Source organism: Perna viridis, chromosome 10, assembly GCF_037379345.1.
Source record: "Perna viridis isolate PV_CMFRI_1.1 ecotype Kerala chromosome 10, ASM3737934v1, whole genome shotgun sequence".
Taxonomy (NCBI): Eukaryota; Metazoa; Mollusca; class Bivalvia; order Mytilida; family Mytilidae; genus Perna; species Perna viridis.
Genome location: NC_142454.1, coordinates 36,717,706 through 36,741,436, shown reverse-complemented (window position 1 = coordinate 36,741,436; position 23,731 = coordinate 36,717,706). Strand labels below are relative to the sequence as shown.

Genomic DNA, 23,731 nt, shown 5'->3' with positions numbered 1-23,731 from the left:
TACATTTTTCTTTTGTTTCCATATTATCCAACAATACCGTCAAACAACACATATACACGTAATCAGTGTGTTTTGATCTTTTAGAGTTGTGAACACTGCTCACTTTCTGTACCTCCCATTTTATTAGATCTCTAACTATAATCAATTAAAGCTAAGCCCTGCTCAAGTTACAATGTATCTCAAATTATCCGCCTTTTGCTTATAAAATCCATTATTATAAATCATTCCCTTCCCATCTGCGACGGAAAATATCCCAATACCGCAGATGTAAAAAAAAAGTACGTCACTCGGAAAACAGGAAGTAGATGACCAAAAAATCTGGAAAGGGGAGATACTGTACAAGTCATTATGCTTATGCTTAAGCCATATACAAATAATCTAATAATTCCTTCCAGTGGGTGCTGAGAAATCAGCGACGGAAAATTTCTAACTACATCACATGTAAAAATTCTCAGTCGCTCGGAAAACAGGAAGTAGATCACCTAGAAATCTGGGAAAGGGAGACGCTACAAGACATCACGCGTAAACCATATACCAAATATCTAATCACTCCCTCCAGTAGACGCAAAGAAATCTTCGACAGAAATATTTGTTACGGACCGAATGACAACGGACGAACACCCTATCACTATATAGCTATAGAGGGAAATATAAGGTGGATTTTTTTCGGGTGTGGCCCTTTTGATGCCTTATAACTCGAAAACCGTAAAAGATATCTGAAATCGGATTGGAAATCGCAGTGACTTTTATGAGGAATGCAATCATGTACATTGAATTTACCGCGGAGAAATTTTGTAGAAATTGGGACTAAAAAAATTTCTACTGTATTTTAAATTCGTTCATTTTTACAGGAATTTCCTTATGTTAAACGTTCACCGACGCAACCTGTTATACTGCTCAGTTCGTGAAAAAAGACAAAAGAAAAGGACACATATAACTTGAAATTATGTACTTTGTAAAAGATAAGGTTTACCAAATTAATTTATTAATAAAATCAAGTCACATGCACAATCTTTCACAATACCATGAAAAATTAGTATGTCATTGCATTTGAAGTATCATGAAATATGTACTTTATTGTATAAACAAACAAGATCAATTATTATCACAAAACAATTACTAAGTCTTTATATGTCACATAGATCATTACGATACTGCGAAATCAACATCAGCCAAAGACCCCAATGTAAATAAAAAAAACTTTTAATCGTTGGATAGATATGATTTGTATTACCGGTTGACTTATCTTGTCCAGGGGATAAATCCTTTGAAAACCTGTCCCTAATTTACTTTCTAGTGCATGCTATCGTAACAATGGGAAGGAGGGGGTAGAACAAGAGGTTTTGGAACACTCAGGTGTTATATTACCTTAGCAGGCAGATTCATAGGTAGACGCTGTGAGCGCCCATCCCCTATAATTGATTTTATTTCTGCTTTAAATCTTGATTTCACACCAATAATACCCCAGAAATTTTTCTTGTCTCACTTCGCATGTCCCTTTTTCACCCCTGAAATTCTGGATTTGCCCCTGATTATGATAGGTTCTGGTACATGCAAGCTCAAGCGTCAATTCTGAAACCCCAGTGATATGGCTTAAACAGAATCGAAAGGTAAGACTTGAAATCTAAGGGGAGGGATGTTCATTCTCTATATGGTGGTGATTTCACTTTCTTATCTTTAACTTTGATTATATTACATCACAGATTGTGTAATTCCAAAACAGTTGGAGTTCCATTTTCAAATATGAAAGGAAGATAATAAAGAAATTTTGATTATGTAAAATAAAGAAATTTACGAATATGATTTCTCAAGTTTCATGGTTTCTGTTGATTGAAGGATAGAATATGACAACATAAATACACTGTAACAGTTACAATAAACTTTAACTGAGTAATCAAGTAAATACATGTCCTCAAAGCACATCTACATTTAATGGGCTTTAATCCATTCTTTTCAGTCACAGCATATAAGATCTAACAACACTCCATTTCACTTTCCCTGGGGTTTTCCCTTTAAATCATGCTTTCAAAATCATGAAAGCTGAAATCTGATTGGACAGGCTGAAAGGTCATCTGAACAGAAAGTCCAATGGAATTTAACAGAAAAGCTTGATCTATTTAAATTAGAATGAATTGGTACTGAATGTGAAATAGATTATTTGCTGTTTTTCCTCATTTCAATTATGATATGCTAGAAAACTGAATTTATTCCTATATTTCTCGAAAGTTGAATTTATTTTTCAGCATTTCTCCAATTTTTAAAAAGATTTCATCTTCTGAGATTTTTCACAAATCTACAATAAATCTTACTTTGTTTTTTTCCCGATTTTTCAAAAGCATTCCATCCTGAAAGATTTTTCTTAAATCTTGAATAATCTTTTCTGCTTTTCAATAGTTTTCAAAAACATTTCATCATCCTCTGTGAAGATACAAGTCTGACAAAACCCAATTGGTGTCAAACTAGGAACTTACCATAAAATAAATCTATTCTTCAAGCTATTCATCCTGATTTTACACATGTAAGAACTAAAATGACCAAAGACTTAACAGATGAAAAAGACAAAGTGTACATTTAAGTGCATTTGATTACACTCAAAGTAGGTCAAACTGGGTTTCTACTACTCTTCCTGTATGTAAGTCTCTAGCTCTAACCAACAGTTCAGTGTCACCAAAAATCATGGTTTCTTCAATTTCTAATGTCTGACCTGGGCGAATTTCTGGTAATGGAATGATTAGATTTCCAAGACGTTGACAGCTAGGGTCAGTAACATACCGTGGATTGGGGTCAGTAGATGTGTAGATTGTACATTCTAAGGTTCTCTCGTCTGGTTTAAGAGCCTGGAATACCTGTGATTCTTCATGTCCTGTCTCAACCTGCTGTCCAACCTGTACATACTTAAAGAAAACATCTTTACAGCGGGTAATTCCGCCAAGATTAACTTTCTTAGTCTCCGGATGCATTTGTGGATCCCACTCTGGCCAGCTCTGTATGCCGTATGTACGACGCAATACTCTAGCACTGATTGCTTTAGGTTGGTGACCAAACAAAACGGCCCCCTTCAATACAGCTAACCCAGCTTCCTCAGGGATAATTATTTTCTTGTTTTTGCCAAATTTTTCTTTTATTCTATGCTGCATAAGCTCACATTCTGAAAACCCTCCAACCATTATTAGATTCTCACAATTATCTAATTTTTCATCTCTAAATAATTTTTCTAAATGCTTGATGAGGCAATCGGCTGTAGACTTAAAAAGATCTCTAAACGTATCGGGTGAAATATGTAACTTTTGCTTACTATAAGACACAGCTTGACCATATGGTGAATGTTCCAGCGCTGTCTCCATCTTGCCCCTATGTTGTTTCACCAAATCCAGTAAAGATACTGGTAGCGTTACTACAACTTTATTAGTCTGGTCAACTCGTATTGATCGTTTTTTAGTCTCAAACTCTCTGAATAAGTCTATAAAATCCTCCAATTCAATTTTCTTCAACTCTTCCATCGTTTTAGGACCGCATATACGCTTAAGGAAGCTATGGAAGGCCTCATCAATAGATTTACCACCCCAAGGTCCCCCACTTGCGGGGATTATTTCCTTCAAAGTTCCATCAGCAAATCTCTCGTGAACAGTAATATCAGCTGTACCTCCTGTAAAAATAATGGAATACATGTATATATAGTAACAAATTGTCTATACAAATTATGTAAAAAAACTGACATCAAAGTTCACAATACCCTCTGTGACTTAGACCTTGAAAATCGCTATAGTTTCAGATTTTTCAAAGAACTAAGATGTATACATGTATATCTAAGCATTCTCTCCAATAGAAGCCGAGAAATCTGTTACGAAAAGTGAAAGACGGACAGAAGGTTGGGTCCACTGACTGGTTCCTTTTTTGACTCAATAAGTTGTTTTTGCTACACATAAGTCATGTTAGAGTACTAACAACCAATCTATCATTTTACTGAATACATTTTGTACACTTTGAAACTACTTGTCATTTTGTAAGAAGAATTTCATGTTTTGTGTTATTAAGGGCAGCCACAGTAAAGCATTATATTTTGAGTTGGAAATGATAGTAAATCAAGCATCACAATTACCAATATCTTGATCTTAATTTAGTTTTCACCACAAGCAAATTTAATATGTACAGTAACTAAGCGTCCAATGCAACAGGAACCTGACACATTTGTAATAATGCAATATGCTTGGGTGAGTTTGGAAAGACTAAGAGCTGTCCCTCTTTCCATGTCAATTTACATGTAATCAGTCTGAAATAATGCAATTCTTAACCAGCCCAAAGCTCCCTTGAAAACTCTATCTGTTCCCCAAGTATGTACAGTACAGAAAAAGACATACCATGACTGACCATTGACATAGTGGTACACCACTATGTATTGATTACCCATAATTTTATTTTTCAAAAGAAACATTCACAATTTTTTCATGTTGTTTGAAAGGTAGGTTATGCCAAACAACTTCCAAAAAGAATTTATAGGAAATCTAAAGAAATAATAATGTTATTTGCTGCCACTCTCAGAGTGGTGTACCACTATGTTGGTGATAAATCCTGGTATGTCTCTTTCTGCACAAATAATTTCCAAGTTTTCTGATAATGTGCTTACCTCCAAGGTCTACTACCATATATTTGGTCCCAGGTTTAATTGTAGCAGAAAACAAGTTTTTCCCTTTGGCTTCTGAACGGTCTGTTTTAAGGTTTTGACAGTATATACTGGCTGCTTCTGGTTCTAAAGCTATACTCAGTTGTCCTGCTTTAATACCAGCCTAGATATACAGTGAAAAAATGTAGACATATATATTGGTATAAATATATATCGTAAACTTTCACTTCATTATAGTTTTAAATTGATCCAACAAAAAACACTTATGATCAGAAGTAAACACGGAAGGAAAAAACAACCGAGCCAGGATTCAAATGCTTATTAATAATAGAATATAATCCAAACTTAATAACTAGGGAAAAAAGGCACACACAACTAAGAACTTATAATCGACAAAATAACAAGTACAAACAAACAAATGTAAATGAGCAACTTGGACTCAACTAAAAACTGGGAGCATCTATAGACAAGATGCTCCAGCAGGGTTTGCATACTCTACTTGAACTGTTTGAACAAAACTTTCAAAGTCCACAGACAATAGTTTAATAAAAAAATTAAATCCAACATTTACATAAAAAAAAACAGCTCCATATCTATTTGTACTGTTTCAACAAAACTTTCAAAGTTCACAGACAATAATTTAATAAAAAATTAGATCTAACAATTACATACAAAAAAAAACAGCTTCATATCTATTTGTATTGTTTGAACAAAACTTTCAACGTTCACAGACAATAGTTTAATAAAAAATTAGATCCAACATTTACATACAGAAAAACAGCTCCATATTTATTTGTACTAGAATTAAACACTGTATAAAATAACCAATTTGTGGTATTGCACCTTGTGGTACAATTTCAAAGAGATCAATTCACTTACATGTACAGTCAAATTACAGTCTGGACATCAGAAAAAAGCTTATTGTGGACTTATTGGCCCCTACTAGGCTAATTCAGAAATGGTACAAGTCACAACCACCAGAAATCAATCACAACCTTTCTTGCATGGCATGCAACTTTCATAGTGGCACAATTTCAAAGAGATCCACACATTTACATTCAATTCATGCAACTTTTTGTCCAGACACCAAAGGCCTATGAATGAGAGATTGATATCTTTATCTATAGCAATTTTTTTGCAGTCATACAAATATCCACTATTATACACATTGGCCACATTAAAACACATTTGTTTTATAACTCAATAGTGAAACCTTCATGTACAGAACTTTTCTGTTGAATGGTAATGTACAAACATCTAAATTCTAGCTCTATTTTCACCAAATTGTGACCATAAATCCCATGAATGTCTTTCTATGTCACTCAAGCTTCCATCAACCCAAGTTTTATTCAAATTCTTCGTAATAAGAATAACTTAATGAAATCACAGTTTTCTTATATAGGCTTCAGAAAAATTGTTGAAGCAGTGGTGTACTTGCAGCCTGCCTTGGGGTGTGAAGATTTACTTGTTGTCATTAAAGACCCAGAGGGTGGCCTTCAGCTGAAATTTTTCATTCTGGTGGTGGTGTCTCTTTGACATATTCACCAAATCTATTCTCCTTATATTTTACTGGCTCCCTAGGACATGAAATACAAACCTGCAAAGCAGCCTCTCTCATAAATTGTTTTGCAGAATCTTCCCAGATTGCTGGTACAGTCAACACATAATGTAGATCATGCTCCTTGATTCCTTTAATTTTGTCAGAAATACTCTTGAATAAATGTTCCTTTAGAAACTGTATACAAAACTGAAACACTTTCAATGCTTCCATTTCTTTGCCTGTTTCATCTTTAATTTTTATGTCTCTAGTAATTCTCTGCAAAGACAAAATGAGATCCAGTTATATTACAGACAACAAGACTCGGAACTATAGGGCATATAATATTTAGCTTAACATGAATGAAATATTGAGCACTGTTAAGGTATATGCTTTTGTTTGTTTGTTTATTGTTTTTGTTTTTTTTTCGTTTTTTTTATTTTGGGGGGATAAAACAGAACTTCAATCAAATTTCCTAAAAAAAACATGGCAGATCAAGTTATACAGTCATAAAGGTACTGACATTAAACTTTTATGTTAATCTCATCCTTTTGGTCATGTTGATGAAATTTCAGTGTTCTAGGATTTTTAAAAAAATTGTGGTTTCCTTGGAAAAAATCCATATAAAATCAACTTTCCCACAATCAATGACTGTTTTCCTAACAAAACAAATCCTTACAGCATTTGAAGTTTTCAACTTGCCACAGGAAAGTGTAACTAAGTACCTAACTTTCCCTGACCCAAATTTCACTTGCCCTGGGTAACAGGAATCCTAGAACACTGTTTCACTTGCCCATACTAAAAGCAAATTTATTGTCCTTAGGATAATGATATTAAAAAAAACATAAAATATGGTTGTACTTTGGGCAAGTATGATTTTTAAAAAAATATGTGTGGTTCCAGTCACCCAATTTTTGCCAAAATAAATTTAAAAAAACACAAAAAAAACGACTGACCCTACCCAGTTTGGGTAATGGGTGAATCCAGATTTTTTTTGGTAACCTCTCCAGACCAGACCTGCAGCCCTTTTCACAAAAAAATTGTAAGAGTAAAATTAATCGTAAGTTGTGACGTCACAATACTTCACTCTATTATGACATCATAAATTACGACTAATTTTACACATACGATTTTTTGTGAAAAGGACCGCTGATATTTAAAATAGTAAACAACATTGGCAGTACACTTGCATGCATCTGCAGTTATGTGACAACTGAAAGCCATAAATTTTACAGCCAGTTGATGTTTCATTCCTGTCCATGTGATGATTTCTAGTGATAAGTTGTTGTAATTAATGCTGTCATTGAACCTTTAGCAACATTTCAAGGTGACTTTATCAGTCGTTTGAAAAAAAAAAATAATAATAATTTTCCAACTTACCAAACCTATTTTATTCAAAGAGGTGACAAGAATCACTTATATAATAATTTTTTTTTTATTTCACCAAATGTACATACTCTTTCGTGCAGAAGCATTTTAAAGCGATGGAAGTAGTAAAATGGTTCATTCTCCTCATCAGCCACCAGTTCTGAATACTTATTTTCAGCTTCATAGCCAAAAGCCACAAATTCTTGGTTGTTATCAAGTAGACATGCTGTTGGAGCTTTCAGCGACAACAACCTGGATCCAGACCAAACATTAGTATTGATCTTTGTTGGCTCTTTCTCAAAGTCATCCTTAGAACTGAAGGCATAGCCAGAATAAGTTGTTCCAAAGTCTATAGCAGCACAAAATAACTTGTTACCACCAGTTGCCATTCTTCAGAGTTTATTTAAATAAAATTTTCCAACATCAACATCAACTCAACATGCCGTTAATCTGAAATGAGTAATATTATATCCACTTTATTTGTAAAGTAAATAACACTAAGAATAAATGACTTTTTTGGTTTGAATTTTTTTAAATTTAAAAAGAAGCAATTCGACTGATTGATTGATTAAAAATAGTAAAAAACCAATCAAACTGACCCTACTTTGTACTAGCCCAACATGAAGTTGGTTCTTAATTGTGTTAGCTTACAGAAGAAACAACCCACAGGTATATATATCATTCCACCTTGACAAAATATTCTGTCACTCTACCTTTTAAGTATCGCATACTTGGTGGAGAAGCAGTGATTACAGATTTTCAAGTTTTCAGTACGACTTGGCCAGGGATCTAACCCATGACCTCCCACACTCAAGGCGAGCATGCTACCATAAGACCCCAAGGTGGTTAAAAGTAACATTTTAAGTCTAATGAAATTTTGGGTTTTCATTTTATAAAAAAAAAATTAAATTATAATTGAAATTATAAAAAAAAAAACTGTCCTTCTGGAGTCAGGTCATCATAAAATTCTATTAAAAGCCTTATATTATGTTCTTAGGGCAACCCAGGGATGATTTTGACTTTTTTCAACTGGGTCCCCCATTCAAGCAATTGGGAATTTTTCCTCGCCAAAAAAAAAAATCAGGAAAAAATAAAGAAATGGAAAGATCAAGAGACAACTGTATTTTTTCTGTGCTGTCAGGAATTATGCGTGTAAATGCACTTTACCTTCTGCAAATGATTAAACACACTACAATAACTATAAACTGGGCACAGATGCGAAAAAAATATGGAAAATAAAGTTTGCTCGCTGAGATGGGGAATGAGTCCACCAGGAGGGGAATGAGGCCGCCAGGTGGACCTAAATACTAATGTAGCGTCATCCCTGCAACCACTTGATTTTACAGGTTTCTGGCACTATTGTTATATATATAGAAGGGTCTGAAAAATTCCCAACGATGTTAAAACTGTCATATTTGCGAAGCAATTTTTTGTCGTTCCCTCCGCGGGACTCAAACTCATACCGCTGTGACATCTATGGCAACACCGCCTGCACTAAGTCCAGCGCCCTAGACCACTCAGCCAGCTATATCCTATATATATATATACCACCTGCTACACATGCATATATATATATATATGCATGTGTAGCAGATGGCTGCAAGTAAGGATCTAACCTGTGAGGAGAGTTCCAAGTAGAGTGAGTAGTAGACTCCTTGGTGCTAACCAAAGATCTGCAGTTACAGTAGAGATTGATTAGGTTGCGAAGATTTTTAGGAGGATCCCTCAGTAAAATCAGTAAGGTATATACATCCAGCCATGATCAGCTGGGCTAGGTAGTTACATGTAACTCTCTAGCTCAGTTGGTTAGAGCACTGACTATAGAATAAGAGGTTAGTCCAAATAATTATGCCATCTTGGGAAGCTAATTTTTTATTGTTTGATGGACCCCTTGCCTCATAAACGTCAGATTGAAAATATATGTCTCAGTGAATGTCACGATTATCTGGACTAATGACACTGATTTGAATCCCACTTGATCAAGATGAAGATGTGAAATTATATAAAGGCTTCAAAACTCAGTTAGTATTCCAGTGTTAATCAATGTCTTAAATAACAGGGCCAACGAAACCTCTAGCATTTCTCACCTCTTGAACAACAAGTCAACATAATAGTTATTTAAATCAAATAATAATTTAATGCAAATTGTTTCTTCCACACTACCATAGTCACTCACAAAGTTATCTTGGCTGCTGCATATTTCGTTCATACATTTTTTTAATATTGTATACAGTTATAAATTTTACATAAATTTGTATTTACAGCTGCATTAGCTGTCATTTTCGTCAATTTTTGTTTCTGTTGAAATAAACCTTAACTTTAAATTATTTCTACTAAATTGTACTTTTCCTGTATAACTTCATATGATATCCACAAATAAAATGCATTAAATACATGAATTAGGTGTCTATATATTTATTGTCTTGCAAGACAAAAAATCGACATAGATAAATTCTTATGCATGTGACTTCTGGTGACCTCAATCAGCGCAAATGCTGTAATATTCACTTCTTTAATAACAAATCTGATGGCAAAGCGAAAGTGGTTATTCAACGGTAGGTAAGACTGACGGACTCAAGCCGTAAAAGAAAAAAGTTCGAATATAACGCAAGGATCCTTTTGAAATTTACCTATTGTGATATAATGTAGCTCAAATAATACGGTCATTATTTATTTGAAAACTAATCAAGAAGTACATGAAATGAAATGAAAACAAGACACGTGCTTACCTGTGTATCCCTTATTATTTTTTTACAAAGGTTAAAGTATTTTTAACCCAGGTGAATGTCCTGTCGGCAATCTTTAGAAGTAATGACGAAAAATAATAAGATCAGAGCTATCAATCTTCTCTGATTAAAAAAAATGTTGTTTTCACAATATTCTTTTGGTATTATCAACAATTATTGCTTCAATTTCATTACTACAAACTTATTTCATTGAATCAGCAAATTTCAGTAGAATCAAAACTGAACAAATTTGACAGCTAATGCAGCTTTGAGTAAAATAAAGATCATGATGGATGACAATGGCAAACTTATTAAATTATGATAATAATTTATTTAAAAAAACATTTTTCATAGTAATTAGAAAAAAAAGATAAATACACATGATGATTAAATGATGAGTGGAATGGAAATTAAATTACATACTGATTGCATATCAAAAGCAATGGCCGAAACGACTGTGGCTGAAATAGACTATGGTCAAAAAGTACTTTGGCTGAAACGTTCAATGGCCGAGATGACTAGAAAACTAATATTTTTATCATTTTGGTGTGTTTCATTAAGGAAGTAAAAAACTATTAGAGAGTGTTGTAAGTGAAGACTATCAATGTTTAGTCTCTTTTTCAGTTTGGACGGTACCTGTGCCTGAACATCCATATAAATGAGTCAGCTGTAAATGAAGATGACCTGCGTACACTTCTGCATACCAAAACTGTAAGGAATTTGGGCAGCAACTCCGGCAACTTTCGTTTTCATTGAAATCTGTATACTTGAGCATGCGCAAAACGCAAAATTCTTCTTAAGAATTTAGAGTCGGATCCGGACAATTTTCACCGGAAATTAGTTTCGACTTATAGGCTAAAAACCACTAATTCCACTTCCCATAGGCTTCTATGCTAATTTCACAATATTCAATGGCTTCTCTGGACTTTACCTTAACTTTAACCTGCAGATGACTATACATCAGCATGATTCTACATATGTCAGCTCACAATCCTCAGAATGGCATGTGGGGTTAGCAGACTTGCAGTGCAGTACTGGTCACCGGAAGTGAAGGGTCTATAAATAGCATGGGAAATCCCAGTGTTTTCACAAGATAGGGGTATATTTAAAAATCATTATGGAGATTAGGCTTCACATCACAAGAAGCAAAATGCACATATAAAATGTACAGAAATGTTTTTCCTTTCAGAAACTGTTTAAATTTTTTAAATAAGACGAGAACTTTTTTCACAGCACTATGAGGAACAGGGGTAATTTCTGCGTAGGACAATTTTTGCGTACGTTCCAAATGCTCATTGGTTGAATTGGTGGTCTGTAACCTTATTCTCGAAGTCACATAAATAACATACTGTTAAAATTTGAATAAAAATATTTTCTACGACTTTATTGACACCAACCTCGTTTAAATTGTCTTAAATGACTTGCTCATTCGTTTAGTCAAACAGCTTCTCAAAAACAAGTCGCTTATTAGCTTTAATCATGCGTAACAAATCCTTACGGGAAAATCCCATACTAATATCCGCCATGTTGGTTTTTACGGGACGATTTGTTTACAAACGAAGTTCGTAAGTTCCCGTCGAACTCCGGTGACAATCGTCTGCTTGATCAACTTCTCGGTATTGTACGTTGTTCGCGTAAAATAAATCCGAGATATCCGAAATAACGCCGAAGTGCATTCTGGGTTCTTCGGTTTTTGGACAAACCATTTAAACGTAAACAACATCTCCTAGCAACCCGATCACTGTAAACATGGCCGACTTTTTACAATGTAAATATTGGCACCTAGAATTAAAATCTGACCGGAATTTAACGATTCAATGTTTAGGGAGAAGCCGTTTGGCTAAACGAATGAGCAAGTCATTTAAGACAATTTAAACGAGGTAGGTGTCAATAAAGTCGTAGAAAATATTTTTATTCAAATTTTAACAGTATGTTATTTATGTGACGCCGACTATAGTAGTTCTCTAAATGTAACATGTACCGGCAAAAATACACAACAGAAGAAATTAGTCTTGTTAAACTGCTTTTCAGGCTTTTGTGTATCCTTGTGTAGTTTGTACGACAGAAGTAAGACCAAGACAGCATGCCTTGTCGTGTGACTCTTGTTCCAGATGGCAACATCGAAAATGTGGCACAGGTATTACCTTAGCAGAATACCGCAACTGGGGAGAACGCAACTTTTTATGCCAAGCCTGCAAAGATGCTGAACCTGAATTAGCAGAGGAAGCCACAGAAGATTCATTTAACATTGAGGTATTTTTAATTTTATTTCTTTAAATTGTCAATATTCAGTAGAAGACGTGATATAAGATTCAAGTGATGGAATTTAAGGGGCTCGCGGTTATACCACTGAGCATTTGACTTTTCATTGTTTTAGGAAATAATTCTTTGTCTTTTATTCTTAAAACTTAAAAAAATGGTTTTATCTATCATTATTTTATCAATTAACCACAACTTAGGTATAAATAAGACAATTTTAAATTTCCCCGTACTTTTTTCAAGGGAGATAATTGTATAGAATGTATAGGAAAATTTCAAGGGTAAAAAGTTGTAAAAAATAATTAAATAGAATACATGTACATGTAAGGTATAGAGAGAAAATGAACTTGTGAATGTTGCCTTGCAATTCGTGTGTATTGTATACTTTTAAGTCATTGTAATGCATCATTTTTCATAAAAACTCAACAATTTCTATTATTTTTTTCAGGATGATGACCATATTCCAGAGTGTAATCCTGACTTACTAGAAGCCATGGAAGTCACCTTCAACATGAATGCCACCTTCATCGTTGATAGACCAGACCAGAACTCCTTTGACGTTTCACTTCCAGTTGACGAAGTAAATGCAGTGGTTGAGAGGTTTTTTTTTTACATACATGTATATTTTTCTCTTCCGTGGTTCTACAATTACTCATATACTTGTTTTTATTTCCGATAATATCAATTTTCATTATATTTATTTATTTTTTAGTGACATCGAAGATGTAGTTCCTTCAGACCAGGATGTACCAGAACAGCAAGTTATGTACGAGATAGTAGAGACGGGTACCAAACGCCAGGCCAAGAAGCTAGTGAGCAGCAACGGGTTTGCTTACACTGTGAAGGTATGCTTTTATGTTTTATAACAAAATATCAATGAACGAGTAAATCAAATATACTAGAAATAATAGTACATGTAATAAGTTGCAAAAGAATTAATATTTATTAGAATGAATGTATTTATAGTTGAAACATGTAATGCATATAATATCCTTGTATTTTTTAAGATTAATATTCAAATATTCATATAATAAATATGCCATCATTATTTTATTTATTTGATTATTATGATAGAATGTTTGAAATGAAATGATTTTTTTTTATTTTTTCAGAAAGCAGGTGTCTGTACTACCAACTGTAGGTGTAGTGTACGCAGTACTCGTCTTTGGTGCAAGGCTACAGTAGTACAACGTGGTAACCAGTTTATTCCAGGACCCAATCCTCATCTTCATTCCAGTGACCCTGGTTTGGTTAAGAAGTCAGAGGTCAGGTATTTTAAAGCACATAAAGACCTTTTATTTCTTTTTTATTAATGTGCAAGATTACGACCGTCATTGATTTGTCAGATACAGGTATTGTTTGTATTGGTTATTAGGTCAAGGTTTAAACAAGATCGAACAACGGCAATATTGAATATAATACGTTTTATACCATATGCTACTACAATTACATATATGACAACTCATTATAAGCAATCTGCGAGAATGATGTCCATACTGGTCAATTGCATACATATTTGTTCATATAATATGCATTATGTATATATTATAAATACTGTTTTTCATACTGATGTTCATGTTGTGTACTGATGATTGTTGTATGTGTTTGTTGTATTTGCTTAACCTGTTTGATTTATTTGCAATAAAGATATATTTTTCAGGCTATACAGGATTCCAGACTACACCCCTACAGGTCAGCAGCAGACATTGTGCAAGACACCATGCAGGAAGTTATTACAGACCATGACTTCAATGTGAAAGTGTGTGATAGTTATTTAATGAAAATGTGAACGTGTGTTACAGTCATTTAATGACAATTGTGAAATTTTGTGATAACCATGTGAATTGTAATAGATCATGCTTGATTGTTTCTGTATTAAATTACTATAATAGATATCAGAAAAAAAACTTACTTTAATACCAGTGCTATGTTTTGTATAGTGCATATATATTACATTGTGATATCATGCTAAATTGTTATCTGTATTGTTAAACTATTATAATAAATATGAAAAATCTTGCCTCATTTATTAATCATGGAGTTTCCAGTGCTGGTAAAATATATTGAAATTTATGCGGAAGTATGGGTTCATATTCAAAGGCTTTAAGTTTTCCTTGGTGTAAGTTTTTCTGTTGTTGTATTCAGTTCTTTCATGATAATTCAATATCGTCTTGTTTCCAAATGATACATATCAATAAAAAAAACTGGGGCCGGAACGACTTTTCTGTTGTTGTATTCAGTTCTTTCAAGAACATTCAACATCGTCTTGTTTCCAAATGATACATATCAATAAAAAAAACTGGGGCCGGAACGACATTTCTGTTGTTGTATTCAGTTCTTTCATGATAATTCAATATCGTCTTGTTTCCAAATGATACATATCAATAAAAAAAACTGGGGCCGGAACGACTTTTCTGTTGTTGTATTCAGTTCTTTCAAGAACATTCAACATCGTCTTGTTTCCAAATGATACATATCAATAAAAAAAACTGGGGCCGGAACGACATTTCTGTTGTTGTATTCAGTTCTTTCATGATCGTTCAACATCGTCTTTGTTTCCAAATGATACATATCAATAAAAAAAACTGGGGCCGGAACGACTTTTTTGTTGTTGTATTCAGTTCTTTCAGTATTGGTGGTCATGATCATTCAACATCGTCCTGTTTCCAAATGATACATATATATATACAATAAAAAACTTGGGCCGGACAGGTTTGGGGCCGGAACGGCTTGCATCCTATAAGTTTACGTTATCTTCCCTGTATGAATTTGATCCGATTGAGCTGTGTAGCGAATAGTGTCGTCACATGTTGAGATGCTGACCCGGCCAGCGAAAGCTATATTTTTATATAGCCTAGCTGGCCGAGTGGTCTAGGGCTCTGGACTTCGTGCAAGCGGTGTTGCCATAGATGTCACAGCGGTACGAGTTCGAGTCCCGCGGGACTAGACCACTCGGCCAGCTAGGCTAAATAATAATATACCTTTCTATACGTTTACATATCTTCCCTGTATCAATTTGATCCGATGGAGCAGTGTAGTGAATAGAGTCGTCACTTTCTGAGACGTTTGTATAATATTGATTTGTTGTGACATGCATCATTAATTTGATCCTCTATCCTACATAATAACATCTAAATGAACTGTCCCCTACTACCATACATCGTGTACTAAGTTACAGCCCTAGATTAATCCTACGAGGAGGAATGACCCGGCCAGCGAAAGCTATATTTTTATATAGCCTAGCTGGCCGAGTGTCTAGGGCGCTGGACTTTGTGCAGGCGGTGTTGCCATAGATGTCACAGCGGTACGAGTTCGAGTCCCGCGGAGGGAACGACCAACAATTTGCATCGCAAATTTGACAGTTCTAACATCGATGGGAATTTTTCAGACCTTTCTATACGTTTACATATCTTCCCTGTATCAATTTGATCCGATGGAGCAGTTGAGACGGTCTAAGATTCATATGTCTCAGAATGTGACGACCCTATTCACTACACTGCTCCATCGGATCAAATTGATATATATATATATCTGGTTTGTAATAATTTGTTATTTATTGTTGTTGTGTGTTTGTTTTGTTTGTTTTTGTTGTTTTTTGTTTAGCTCTCTTTTTTCTGCATGATTGCTTTATAGCAGATTTGTGGTCTACTCACTTTACACAAAAAGCGTCAGTAATTGCCAAAATATATGATATATAATTATATCGATATGTTTAGTTTGAAAACTAAGCTACTATTAATATATTTTAATAATCTTTATTCCTGCAAAGTTTCCCGGGAGGTGATGACATCGAACGAAAGTGATCTAAATCATGAATCGATTTATCTCCGGAAGCAGCTTTTATGTTTTGCAAACTTGCTTTGGACCTGTTCAAGCCAACGCAAGACTTTTTCATACCACCGCTGCCGTTGTAGTTTGCCAGCTCAGTTTGATTAAGCGTATAGTTTAGCTTGCGAGACCTCCAGTCTTCCGCTTTATTCATTGGTTGAGACGGTCTAAGATTCATCTGAAGACCAGTTTCACTTGTTTTCGTAGGTGGAATGCCCCGGTCATCTAAATCTTCCAAGGTAAGTATATTTTCAAAAGATGTCGGCTCTTTTACCAAAATGCTTGCATCAAGTTCTTTTTCTACAAATATTCGCCTTCGTTGACGCAATGACTGGTGTTGTTGTTGTGTACGAGGTTTGAACCTCACGGGGAGGGGCGTTAGCCTTATGCGGGACGCATTTTGAAATTCATCATCTGGTACATCTAAAAGCTCCATAAAATCGGACTTTTCTAAATCTCCATCGCCGTTTTTCTTTGATTTATTTATTTTATATTCTTCTCTTCTGTCTTTATGATCTCCACAGTTTTTGTCACCACATTCACCGAAATTCATATCGTTATCGACTGAATGCATGAAGTTTCCATTGGCATCCCCTTCTTCTAAATCATAACGGGGAGTGTCACAAAACTGATTAAACAGACCGCAGTCGTACCTTACGTACTTTCCCGTAATCGGGTCTACTCCTTCTGTAATCAAAGGTGGAGTATTGCTCTTGTCGTATTTACTCTTTACGAAGATAATTATCGGCTTTTTGACTTTCAGTTTGATTGGATGTGCTTGATGTGCATTTATATGAGAAGTGCACGCGCTCTGACTAGATTTCATGCAATTAGTCGTACTGTCATCTTCTGGTTGTTCCTGAAATAGAGACATGCCATTTCTTAACGACCTTTAAATTGAACAGAATGCACGTGCTTGTCGTGCAGATTTATTGGAATCGCCTTAAATGATTTAGAGCCTTCCCGGTCACAAGCACACAAGTCCTATTAATCAATTTTGGTGAATGCACAACGACACACCACGTACGTACTACGTACGTAATTAGAATCAATAATGTATTTATTTGGAGCTGATGAATGCACAAATATGTATGTACGAAGATATTAGGTATATAATAGACAATATGATAAAACACATTCTTCATAGGGATCAGTTTCCGCAAAGTTTCATCCCTAAACGCAGGTTTTGCTCCTACTATCAAATATGCAGTATTATATCAAAGTCGGGCTGCATATTTGATATTGGGAGCAAACCCCTGTACCCCTTGCGGTTACTGTTTTGTTAAACCTATGATTAATTGAATTTACGCCTCTATAAAAGATTTAGTATTTTAGATTTTTTAATTATTATTATTATTTGATTTGGTACCGAATATTGAGCACGGAAAGTCTCACCTGTTCATCTTCTTGATAGAAATGGAATGACTTGGCTTCTCTGTTAATAACAGCATAACTGACATCTATTAAACCTCCAGCTATTCCAGAAGAAATCACCTACCAAGGTAAAAAATCCTCGTTCAAATTCAGATGATAATATTGGACAGCGACGGTGTAGACCATTAAGTCACTGCATGAAGGATCTAACAACACTCAATTCTCAATTTAACTGGAGTGTAGAATGGAATTCATGCAGGGGCTAAGTGGAACAGTGAGTAAGTCTTCTTTTAATTAGATTGTGATTTTAGCTTGTCTATTATATCTGTATTTAAGTAACAAACCAAAACTCACTTAAATTTGGTCAAAATAATACTGTATGAAATCTAGAAAAGATTTCGAAATCATTAGTATCATAAGTTCGGACGGCATGTTTACATTGCAGTTAAGTAATAATCTATTTAAAATTCATGCAGACCAGCCCTATGGTAGAGGTGTTTCAGGGCCTAGAAGACCACTGTCTACATACGTAATATATTTCATAAGTCTTTTTGACTAAGATGTATACAGGCCTGGTTTTCATTTAAAAAAATCACCAAATCCTTGAGTGTTTCCGTAAATCTTCAATTTCAAGTGAATACATTGCATGCATGGTCGAAATGTGAGTTGAGAACGTATGTGAGGAAAAAAATAACTCAATATGAGATTCTCTATTAAAACGAGCCCAGATTTGTATTTTGGAGATCTCCGGTCTTAACAAGAACGATAACTCTTGCCAAATGCTAATTCCGTACACAATCTAAACATAAATTCATATATACATGTATATTTTTATCTAGAAAGTGCAACAAGAAGAAGAAAGTCTAAGTCTAACTGTTTTTGAATTAGAAATAAAAATTAAATTTGTAGGGTTTTTTTTAATCACCCTATGTATACCCAATGTAGTTTTCACTGGCAACTTTGATGTATCATATGTTACTCACCTTGACAATCTCTTCTCTCGGACCTAATATGCTCTGAAAAAGAGTGTTAATAGAATCCAGTAAAAGGACATCCGGATTTGGATAACTTCACTACCCATGTATAGACAAATCCAAACGAGGGGTTGGTCCGGATCCCCATTTCAACATTTATGTTTTTTATGCCATAAAATGAAAAAGGATTAAGCATGAAAATTCGTTATTCAGTTTTGTATCCTGTTCACAAATGAGGCCAAATAAAATTATACCTATGTTTCTTGTTACATGTAAACAAAATATTTCATTTTTTGTTTGCTCATTTTTTCCCAAATTAATTAAAAAACAACCTTTAAGAATCTTATTATCCACCCGGACTTCGTTGAAACGGCAAATTGACTATCATATGTAAAATGTCGGGTCGTTTGGTGGTAAGTTGTTTGTTGACTTTAAAATATGTCAGTCGGGGGTCGCGGCATTAGTCCCTCGGGTAACAGGAAACAGAGGTATAACTTTATTTGACCTAAATATAAGGAAAAAATATTTCCCGTGTTTCACTCTCCAAGTTTTCACCCCTACTGTAAATTTCTGGATTCGTCACATTAACAACACAACAAGCTGGCGGTTTTTATTTGATCGTAAATTAGTTGTATAAGGATACTGGCTGAGATCTGTTGTTGAACCGTTTTCCTTAAATGAAATTATGAGTTTTCAACTGGATTTCCTTATATGTATGCTTTTAGATATTTTGATTCACCCCGCGACAACTTATATATAGAATTACAGAAACAGACCTATAGCTATATTGTATGCTTTTTCGATTATGTGAGGCGCGCTATCAAAACTCACAAAGTGCATGGACTTTGAATAGTACTCACAAAAATGCTTTCATCCATGTTTTCGAAAGGCAAGTTGGTCGACTTAGTGTTGCGACGCAACGACTGTGGCGTCACGACTTCTAGTATTACATCTTCGGGGAATCCCCTTCTCTCGCCGCGTTACCTTTTGTGGAAGTCCATCGGTAACCAAAATCTCTGTGAACGCTGTCAAAGGCTTTTTTTAAATCGATGAAGTTGATGAATAAATGAATAAATGTGCGTTCAGTTCTAATCAATACTAGTACACTGTTGAATGTTCTAATGCATTTTGGTTTGGTTTGGTTTGGTTAATGCATCCTCTTCCTCTTCTGAATCTTCTCTGAACTTTTTAACTGCGGTTTCAATTCTGTTTGGTATGAAATACTTTGCTTGGTACAGAAAGGATGGCGATTCCTCTTCAGTTATCATAACACTGTAAATCGCCTTTTTTGGAAGCTTTATTCAAGTCTGATGGTATGATCTCCTGCTCCCAGATGTTCATAAAAAGATGGTTCACACCTTAGTCTTAGTCTTAGTTATATTGACATCACGTTTTAATATCTCAGCATGGATGGTGTCAACTCCTACTGCATTTCTGTTTTTCAAAGTGTTCACTGCTTCTATTATCTCATGCAATGTTTTATCAATTTCAGTGTCTTCCTTAGATTGTATAAGTGTTGTACCCATCTCTTTGCCTGGTCTTCTTCCTTTGTTCCTTTGGTCTATGATTTTTTTCAGCTCTATACTTCTGTTCCCCATATTCACTTAAAATCCCGACTCAAAAACATTATACATTGTTGTAACTAAAAGAAAAAAACGGTACAGCTAGATACAAATATGTAGTACTTGGTAGAGATTCTTCATACTTTGTAAAAGCGATTCCAAATCATCTTCCAATATACCAAAGATGCTTTCAAAATGCTGGAATTTCTTATCAACAACATATTTGTTCGATGTGCATGGTGAACGCGTTTATTTTCAACAAACGATCGGAATTCCAATGCAAACAAAGTGTGCTCCTCCACTCCCTGACCTATTCCTTCTCTCTTATGAGGCTGACTTTATGGCTGATCTAAAAGAAGGAACATTGTTTAGCCAGTTCTTTTATCTCAGTTTTCGCTGTACTGATGACGTATTATAGTTAAACAATCTTTAGGCTAGTTTCAGGGATTTCATACATCGCATCAACCCCAAAGAACTTGAATCAAGTTGATATAAAGGATACTACAGACACTGTGAAGTCAGCCTCATATCTTGACCTGCACTTAAAGATCGATAGTAAAGGAAAACAATTGACCAAACTATACGACAAAAGCGATGACTTTTCATTCCGTATTGTCAACTTTCTTTTCATTTGTGGTTACACCCCTTCAGCACCTGCGTATGGAGTTTTCATATCACAATTAACTCATACGTTATGCCAGATTCCGTAACTACGCATGCTTTTTGTACCGCACTAGACTTCTTACAATTAGGTTTCTGGAACAGGGTTATAATGCTACAAGATTAACGTCATCTCTACAGAAGTGTTATAATCGTCATCATAAACTCACGGAACGTTACAATGTATCCATCTGCACCATAAGAACCGGTTTGTTCATCATGTCATAGTTTTCCTTTCCTCTTTCGTCTACTCTGAACTTGACTCTTTATGAGCTGCTCGGTGGGTGTGTATAGAAAAGCAGAGGACGCTAACCCTACCGGTGTACCAGGTCCATGCTCCCAGTTTTTAGTGGAATCCGGGTTGCTCATTTACTTTGTTGCTCGGTACGTATTATTTTTGTTATTTTATGTTATTTGTTGCGTGTGTCTATTTTCCATGTCTGGTCTTTGTCCCTAGATTACTTTCTTTTGATTTCCGCTAAAATCTTGGTTCCCTTGATTACTATTTAAACGACTGGAAGACCTGGACTTTGCTGAAGACCACAAAATCAAATTCATTTGCACAAAAGACCGGATGGAACATAAATGCAAGAAAAACTAAAGTAATGGAAATTAACACGAATTTAGCAGAACCAGTTGCAATAAACAATCAACCTGTAGAAACTGTAAACGAATTCACCTTGGAAGTACGTGTATCATAAGGGATCACAACGGAGCAAGGAAAGACATACAGGCAAGACATGTAAAGTTCGTACAGATTTCTGTCGACTTCAGTCATTCCGGGATTCCAAAAACACCAGTATCAACACCAAGCTGAAAATGTTTACATAATGTTAAATCAGTCCTTCATTACGGATCTGAGTGTTGATGGATAACACAGAGCGACTTACAGAAAGTAGAGTAATTCCACAACAGCTGCCTTCGTAAAATTCACAAAATCTTCTGAAAATTTCTAACTGCAATAAAGTACTAGTATTACAACACGATTAAACAGCAACACTTTAGTTGACTAGGTCATGATTGTGCTAATTATAAGAATGTCAAAATGAGAGAACACCAAAGATGGCTTTGTATTGGGCATCAGCAGCATAAAGGGAGCTAGGAAGACCTTGGACTGCCTGGAGGAGAACCATCCAAACAGAGATTCAAAAGCTTGGTTATAGATGGGGAGCAGGTTCAGCAGTTTTCCAAGGCCAGAGAGAAGTGGCAGAAGCTTGTTGCATTGGTGCCTTATGTACCAGCGGGGATGGAAAGGACTGATGATGATAATTTAGGAAGTCATTAGTATTTTTATCCAAGGATTGTAGTTTTTAGTTGCATTGTAGAGTATTGTCAGAACAATTATTATATAAAATCAAGAAACTTAATCATTGGGGAAAGAATCATTGTTTTAAGAGCAAGCCTAATAAGTTCTGTTTGGCACGCATCATTAGATGCATTGCAGTTAACTTATAAAACTTCTTTAATGAATTTCAAATATAGATGGTCAATATCTGTGAACAAGGTCAAGTCCCGTTTTACGCTTCTTTTTTAAATAGTAGTCTTCGGGGCGGATCTAGAAACTTTTTTTTTTAAATCCAGAAATATAGAGAATTCCTGGCCATTTTTGTTCATTTGTTTCCAATTGTTTTGCCCGAAATTAACCGCTACATTTTCCCTAAAGTGGTGTTCCAATCTCAGACCCGGCCCTTGGATCCGCCACATACTGTTCTATTTATGGTGAAAGGTGCATGCGCACGTTGGTTGTGGGATGATGGCGATCGGAATATGTGTCATCTGAAAGGGATGGGACAGCAATTAAGCCAGTGCAAACAGTGGCGGATGCAGTTGTACCCCACACCTATCCGACCTAAATTGGAAAATTTTGTCATCTGTAAATTTACATTTTTTGGCTGTTGTTGAAAATTACCAATAATTGGCAAAATAATAAACGGATATTTATAGAGACTTCAGTTTATTAGAAGCACATTCATGCACATTTAGTATGGTACTGACTAGACTTTATGAAGTTATTAATAATTTTTTACACTTAAGAATTTTTAAACACTATACAATGTAGCTTTAAAAACTTGAGTTATATCATAGACATGTAATTTAATTATATGTCTCTGGTTATATTGTGGACAGGTTTATTTTTTTTATTTGCACAGATTAACAGAGCGCGGACCTACGGTCTTTAAATTTTGATTTTTTACAAATTTATTTTTGCATATGCCTTTAATTCTATTCAGGGCTAATCCCCCGTGCTGGGACTAATTAAATAAAACAACGTTAGTTATATCAGAGACCTGCAATTAGGGACATCATTTTTTACCTGGGAGGGGGGGGCTGGTCAAAATGCACGGGGTGGTCAAGTTTTTTTTCTATAAGTGGAAAAGGGGGGAGGGTTCAGATTTTTTTTTATAAATTCAAAGATGAGGATCATTTTTTGCACATGGATTTCAAGGGAGGATAAAACTTTTTAATTAACCAGAGCATTACACCAGTCAAATAATCTTATTTTACCACCATTAAACATTGTCACATACATGTACAATAATGTATATATGTATTTTATATGTCACCGGTAAGGTCAAGTTCACACATCAACATAACCATCAGGACCGAAAGCCTTTACAGTTATTAAATCAAATGGGTCCGATTCATCTCCTGACGATTTAATTTTCTTATCTATGATGAGCTGTGTCTGATTCTGCTTGATTTTGATCCGACTTTTCCATAGTATTAAGTTTTGGAATTGATTTTTTATTGTAAGAATACGGTATCCAATGAAAATAATGAACATAACAAGATTACTTATGTTACAAGCAACAAAATTTCAA

General features: G+C 34.9%; 3 protein-coding genes across 6 annotated transcripts; 1 reads left to right on the top strand and 2 right to left on the bottom strand.

Annotated features, from left to right (window-relative positions):
• Window positions 1–968: 968 nt before the first annotated feature.
• On the bottom strand, window positions 969–11,055 carry LOC148605641 (heat shock 70 kDa protein 12A-like). Of its 2 annotated transcripts, none has more exons than XM_088548689.1 (5): window positions 10,895–11,055; window positions 7,616–7,976; window positions 6,219–6,437; window positions 4,625–4,784; window positions 969–3,646 (listed from the first exon to the last, which is right to left on the bottom strand). In XM_088548689.1, the coding sequence occupies exons 2-5, from the start codon at window positions 7,913–7,915 to the stop codon at window positions 2,592–2,594; spliced, it is 1,734 nt and encodes a 577-aa protein (XP_088404815.1). In that variant the 5' UTR covers window positions 7,916–7,976; window positions 10,895–11,055; the 3' UTR covers window positions 969–2,591. The 2 variants fall into 2 exon arrangements, with proteins under 2 accessions (XP_088404815.1, XP_088404816.1); XM_088548690.1 differs by having other exon boundaries at window positions 10,889–11,037.
• A 551-nt stretch (window positions 11,056–11,606) lies between these two features.
• LOC148605640 (uncharacterized) lies at window positions 11,607–14,448 on the top strand. Of its 3 annotated transcripts, none has more exons than XM_088548694.1 (6): window positions 11,607–12,132; window positions 12,284–12,505; window positions 12,960–13,111; window positions 13,224–13,356; window positions 13,624–13,776; window positions 14,172–14,448. In XM_088548694.1, exons 3-6 carry the CDS (start codon window positions 13,005–13,007, stop codon window positions 14,298–14,300), a joined length of 522 nt encoding a protein of 173 aa, XP_088404820.1. In that variant the 5' UTR covers window positions 11,607–12,132; window positions 12,284–12,505; window positions 12,960–13,004; the 3' UTR covers window positions 14,301–14,448. The 3 variants fall into 3 exon arrangements, with proteins under 3 accessions (XP_088404820.1, XP_088404821.1, XP_088404819.1); XM_088548695.1 differs by having other exon boundaries at window positions 11,609–12,132; window positions 12,960–13,091; XM_088548693.1 differs by lacking the exons at window positions 11,607–12,132; window positions 12,284–12,505 and having other exon boundaries at window positions 12,973–13,356.
• A 1,793-nt stretch (window positions 14,449–16,241) lies between these two features.
• On the bottom strand, window positions 16,242–19,605 carry LOC148605639 (uncharacterized). The gene is made up of 4 exons (XM_088549288.1): window positions 19,548–19,605; window positions 18,697–18,729; window positions 17,735–17,833; window positions 16,242–17,198 (listed from the first exon to the last, which is right to left on the bottom strand). The coding sequence occupies exons 1-4, from the start codon at window positions 19,563–19,565 to the stop codon at window positions 16,257–16,259; spliced, it is 1,092 nt and encodes a 363-aa protein (XP_088405414.1). The 5' UTR covers window positions 19,566–19,605; the 3' UTR covers window positions 16,242–16,256.
• Between the last annotated feature and the right edge of the window lie 4,126 nt (window positions 19,606–23,731).